At 34.7% G+C, this 6,117-nt stretch overlaps 1 protein-coding gene across 1 annotated transcript in view; it reads right to left on the bottom strand.

Moving 5' to 3' along the window:
- Positions 1-1,378: 1,378 nt before the first annotated feature.
- Positions 1,379-6,117, bottom strand: part of LOC107484070 (probable pectate lyase 8) — a 6,608-nt gene continuing 1,869 nt past the window's right edge. The window contains exons 4-7 of the mRNA XM_016104682.3: positions 2,765-3,407; positions 2,580-2,683; positions 1,984-2,122; positions 1,379-1,858 (exon numbers count right to left, since the gene is read on the bottom strand). Coding sequence (XP_015960168.1) covers positions 1,637-1,858; positions 1,984-2,122; positions 2,580-2,683; positions 2,765-3,407 — 1,108 coding nt within the window. The 3' untranslated portion in view covers positions 1,379-1,636. The remainder of the gene's footprint in view (positions 1,859-1,983; positions 2,123-2,579; positions 2,684-2,764; positions 3,408-6,117) is intronic.

Here is a 6,117-nt window from a genome sequence, read left to right as displayed (position 1 = left end):
GTTCATAAGCTTTACAATTAAAGGTAAAGATCTCTCATTTAGCCACATTTCTTTTTTCAATATTAAGAAATTACCAAACCCAAAAGGATCTTTCTATATCGAGTGCCAAACCCTAAACACAATTCACTCTCTTCCAAAGTGAGTCAGAGATCGTTATTTTAATGGCTAATTGCTTACCCCACAACAATTTCAGAAAAAAATGAGAAGTCATAAATTATATTCCTTCCTATTATTATTGTTCTTGTTCTTTTGGGAAGGTTGAGAAGTATGGCACGCAGAGGCAAAGGCGGAGGCGGAGGCAGAGAAGGCAAGTCATGGTGGAGCCAAGACGGTTGCTTCAACACAGAGAGAAGAGGCACGACAAGGCAGCGACTAGCGGTAAGCAGTGAGCAAATACGAGCGGCAAATGGAGGTGAGTAGCGAGCTGTTGCGAGTAGCAATTTGCAGCGGGGAGACGAGGCACAACTACCAATGAGAGACACGGAGACGAGGCCGATGAGCGAGGCGTCGTTGCTGTGTGTCTTGTTTTTCTGCTTGACTGCACGGAGAGAAACGAGACGGTGTAGGAACGACTCGACAAGATGGCGACTATGTGGCTCTGTGAGAGTAAGAAGTTGATGCTCCATTTTGGCCCGTCTCAGAGTGAGAGCACGTATTGGGGAGGGGGAAGGGAGGAGGTTGTAGTGGAAGTTCTTATTTTTGTCCAAAACAATGGTTAGAAGTCTTCTTATTTTTGTCTAAAAACAAAAATGGCCCACGAGTGCAAACCGAGCTCCACTTCATGATCAACAATGGTCAGAAGCCTTCTGTTTTTGTCCAAAACCAATTAACCAAGCTCTCTGTAAAGCCGTCAGTATAATTTGACATTCTTGTAGTGAAAGTTCTTATTTGCCAACTAATTTTCTCCAATGTTTCTAAAGCTCTACTTCATGATCAACAACGGTCAAAAGCCATCCCATTTTTGTCCAAAACAAATTAAAAAGCTTAAGAGTGATAACCCGGCTCCACTTCATGGTCAACAGTGATCAGAAGCCTTTTTATTTTTGTCAAAAACAAACCCATAAATATGTTAGAGTGTATCAGCTTATCATTTAATTCTTTTGCATATGCTTTTGAACCAATATATAAAGATTTGAAGTTCATCGTTCTTTTTTGTATGAGATTAAGTTTGATAAACAATGCAACCATAATATATTTACAACATTAATAACTAAGATATATCTATGACTAGTTAAAAGATTTTAATCTTCAAGAATCATTTGTAGCAACAACCTTGAAGAGACAATGTTTAATTAACTTGAATGCTTAGAGGCGGTGATGACTTCAATCTTATCAAGTTTGATTTAATTGTTAAACAATTTGATAACATTTGACATAAAATGTACAATCTTTTTCCAATATCTAACTAGTGAAAAGAAAAAGTAAGGAACAGTAGGTATGACCAATTGCTGCAATCTCACTCAATATATCTGTAACAACGCAATAATAAGAGAAGGAATGGAAAGTAGGAACTTTCTTTCTGCATTCCTTTCCTACATCTCTCTCTCTCTCTCTCTCTTCTGTATTTAATATTTTTCACTTTTCCTAATTGAGTTTTCCTTTGTTTCTATTGGTGGCTGATAGTGTTTGCATATTATTAACACATGAAACCCCTCCGGCAGTTAAGAACACCAGCAGCAGACGTAAGAGTTCCAACCAAAGAAGAAGATTTGGCCCCCAAACTTGAGGCTCTAGCATAGCTAGCTGCATTTCCTGCTCCTGATGAAGTGAAATAGGCACCATTCAACATAAGGTCTCCATCAGACCTCCAATTCCATTTTTTCCATGTGGATTCTGTTGTTAATACTCTCTTTGTCACCTGTGAAGATCCGTTTTCCCACGTTTCAATGATAAAAGTTTTGTTTCAAACATCATGATCAACTGAATGCCACTGCTAATTAATGTTAATGTACACGCTTAGGACTAAGTAACCAAGTTAATTACCTCCTTAGCAAAATGATCCAGAGGGGCAAGGTATCTATTGCCTTGGCTGTTAATTGTGGGATCGGCACTGCCACCAATTGCATACATTTCCCAGTGGGTATAATCATTGTTTACCACGTGAAAATATCCATGTCTACACCTGCAATTCCGATGATAAATTAATCCATTGCTAGCACAAGTTTCAGAAGCATGCAGAATTATTTGTCACTCAATTACCATCTTTTTTCAAACTCACTCAATTTATTATTATTATCATTAATTTATTAAAGAAAAAAAATTCTATTTCATTCTTTATTTGGGTATACTTTGGGACTCTCTTCTCATTAATGAGCTTTTTGTTGGACGAACACATTATTTACCTTTTCAGGCCTAATGCTGTCAATTTTAAAATGGACCTCCCGGAGCCCAGCACTAATATAAGATAACAAAAAATGGGAATTTAAAATAACAAATATAAAACAGAAATTAAGAAATCCCAAGATTTAAGTGACCTAATCCAAGATGATTTACCAATATGAGAATATCAATTAATAATAATAAACATCACCATCATCATCATCATCATGACTTTGGAGAAAACTTTCAGTACTAGTTACCTTGGCATCCTTTGGACTAGACCCTCCCCAAAATGGTTATAAGCAATGGTGACTTGCATCTGCTTGTCTCTTACATAAGAATCACTATGGCCCAGTAACATAACCTGAAACAAAATATTTCAATCCAAGCTAAGCAACCATCCTAATTCCTAATTTGAGGAAAACAGTTTTTAACATTGTATTACCTCATTGTGGTGAGTGAAGTAGTTGTTAGAAATTGTAATGGCAGTAGATCCCATAATGGCATCAATAAGCCCATCAGAGCAATTAGACAGGGAGTTATGGTCAATCCAGATATGGCTGGCGCCGAAGATAGAGATGCCATCACCGTCAGCGAGGGTTCTCCAGCCGTAATGCGAAGGAGAGCTGCGAACCATGGCGTTACCGGTTTGGATGCAGTCGTGGATGTGGATGCCGTGGATGATAATGTTGGTGACGAACTGGACGGTGATGCAGGCACCGTGGGCGATATGGACGTTGAAGCCGCGGCCGTCGATTGTCTTGAAGCTGTTCATGATGAGCTCTTGCTTGAGTGTGATGATCATGTCGCGCTTGAACACGATCCAGAGAGGCCTGTCTTGGATCACGGCATAGCGGAGGGTGCCGGGCTTCGGGTTCACGGCGTCGTCGTCGGATGGGTCCGTGACGACATAGTACCGGCCGTCGCGGCCTCCAATGGCGTTGCGGCCGAAGCCAATGGCGCAGGTGGCGAGGCGCTTGCGTCGGAGGTACCAGCGGCGGTCGCAGCGCCAGCAGTCGTCTATTGGGTTCCCGGTCCCACATGAGAAGAAGTTCAGATTCCTTCTTACCGTGTGATTGCGGATGCTCCTGTTCCCAAAATAAAAGAATAAAAAAATGATATCATATGCACTTTTTTAACAATAACGTAATCACCACCTTTAATAATTATGCATTATTTATGATCTTTTGGATGATTTCATTTTGTTAAATTATATATCCAAAATAATTAAAATACTCTCTAATTTAAAAATTAAAAGTATTATGTAGTGCACATAAAAAAATTAATTATTAAAAGATTATATATAAATTAATTTAATTTATTTTTAATATATTTATATTTTAATATATTTTATATTAATAATTAATTTTAATATACACTAAGCATAATTATATTCAAATAGTAAAGAAAAAAGCATAGCATACAAGGAATACCTCCCAAATAGGATTGACAGTATAAAAATATTAAATTTAAATCTACTTAATATAGTGTTAGCAGTATGCATTAATTGAATATAAGAAAGTTTAGAGGCCATTAGATTTTGTGGCTTTTAGTCATCAATTAGTCATTAGTGATGTTTTTAATGGCATAAGACTGATCTAATGATGTAGAATCGTTCAATTTTCTTGGTTAAGTGTTGGACATAATTTAACAAAAGTGCTAACTCCTAACACTTTTCATTGAAAATATCATATATTTCTTTATTTTATCATTTTCTTTAATAGAGAATTTTTTTGAAAACAGAAATTGACAAAATTGATAATTCATCATAATTTCGTATAACTAGTAGTAGGACCTTATCGTACATATCAACATATGTTTTCTATATATTTTATAAAAAGAATCTAAATATAATTATCTTAACGCTAATATATAGTTTCCTCATTAAAGAATGTTAAATTATTCCAATGCCAGCGTAATAAACATTTGAGCGATAACATTTAAAAGTGAATTAAAATATCAAACTCAATTAAATGCTTAAAAATTGTTTAATAAGGAAGTTCAGGCTTACACTGTACAAAATCACATGTTTGAACAGTGATTACATTATCGAAGCCACAGACCAACCACGGATGAGACTAGATCATGTGGGTCTACATTAATCACGAATACGGATAGAATGATATGGTGCATACGGAAAATCGGGGGGTTGGCATCTTACCTCATTTTCCCTACTACAAATAAATGCCAACGTCGTGGCGGTGGTGGTGGTGGTTTGGGGGGTTTGTTTTTGCATAGTTTATGTACCTTGGGTGTCGGTGGTGCAAGCCAAAATATTTATTAATTAATTCCTGAATATAAGTCATTTTCATTTATTAGGCTCATGGAGGTCTCGTTGAATAATGTAGATGTGTCAGATACTAGCTTCCTAGATGAGCCAAAAAATAAAAATACAAGCTATGTATAGAAAGCGTGTTGCGGTAAAGTGAAATTAAATTAGATCTGATGTGTTCTTATAGACAGGCTGGAGAAGCTGGAGACAGGTAGCCCATCCATATGGCTTCCCCACGAGGGAGGTTGTGGAGACAGCATAATTCTTTTGATAATCTGTGTTAGTTGAACATTGTGTTTTGTTCTCTATAGGTGATGGAAGGAATTAAAAGATAATAAGGAGGGTTAAAGGCGTTTGATAATAACATGCACAAAGTTTACTCTGTTGGTATGTGACTGCAATTAGGACCTTATGATCTGTGAGAAATGGATGATGCATGCAACTAATTTATCCATGATCTATAATAGTGATCCACTGGTATTGAATAATCCCCTGGGATTTGGAAGAATTTCAAGTAATTGGAAAAAATGTTCTTTCAAACTAAAGTTACTGGCTACTTAGACACTTTAAATTTAAAGAATGAAAAATTATGGATGATGAATAGAATCCATAATTTGATCTAATTAATGATAGTTTGATGTTTAAATTGATGCACACCTACCAACTGTTGTTTGTTGGCAAATAATATTATTGCCTTGGTTGCTACAACGTATTCCCGGGCATATTTACTCTCAGATTAATTTGGAATTGATAGTGCACTTGATAAATTTAGAAAAAGTGAGAATAAAATTAAAAAAAAGGACATATTTTATCAAAGCAGACATGGATAATTAATTAATAATAAGGAGGAAATTAATTAAGTCATCTGTTTAGTTAAGGAAAAGTGATTCGTCAAATGATGTTATGAAACTTCGAATTTAGAATTTTAGGTATCAATATAGGAATTGTGATTGGAATATCTTTTTTGGATAGAAATAAAAAACAAGAAATTTATTATGAGCGATATGGCCGGATCTCAAGACATTTGCACGTGCTTCAGCTGGCCAATACAATACATAGACTTCGAGCATTTTTTAAGAGATCTCATCTACGTACGTAGAACATGGTGGTCGATTCCTTAGAACTATGAAAAGGAACTTCAGAACGTGATGGAGTTAGTTAAAGAAAGAATTATATTTCTGAGTATAATATGAAGCGAGAATTTTGATGATTTGTGGTACGGCAAGTATGAGGAATATATTAGGGAACTATTTTTTTTCAACTAACATTAATTAACTTTAAAATTAATTTATTTATTTTAATTTTAGATTATAAAATCATAAACTATTAATTTTAAATTATAAATATAAACTTTAAAATTTATTAATATTAATTAATTAAAAATTAATTCTTTGTATTTTCTTTGATAAATATAAAAATATTTAATAACAAAAAAAATTAATTAAAATCAGTTAAACTTTATTTTATTTAATATTTATTAATTATTATAATAATTAATAAATATTAAATAAAGTAAGTTTTAATTT

This window comes from Arachis duranensis, chromosome 4 (assembly GCF_000817695.3).
Source record: "Arachis duranensis cultivar V14167 chromosome 4, aradu.V14167.gnm2.J7QH, whole genome shotgun sequence".
Taxonomy (NCBI): domain Eukaryota; kingdom Viridiplantae; phylum Streptophyta; class Magnoliopsida; order Fabales; family Fabaceae; genus Arachis; species Arachis duranensis.
This window is presented reverse-complemented; position numbering and strand designations above follow the sequence as displayed.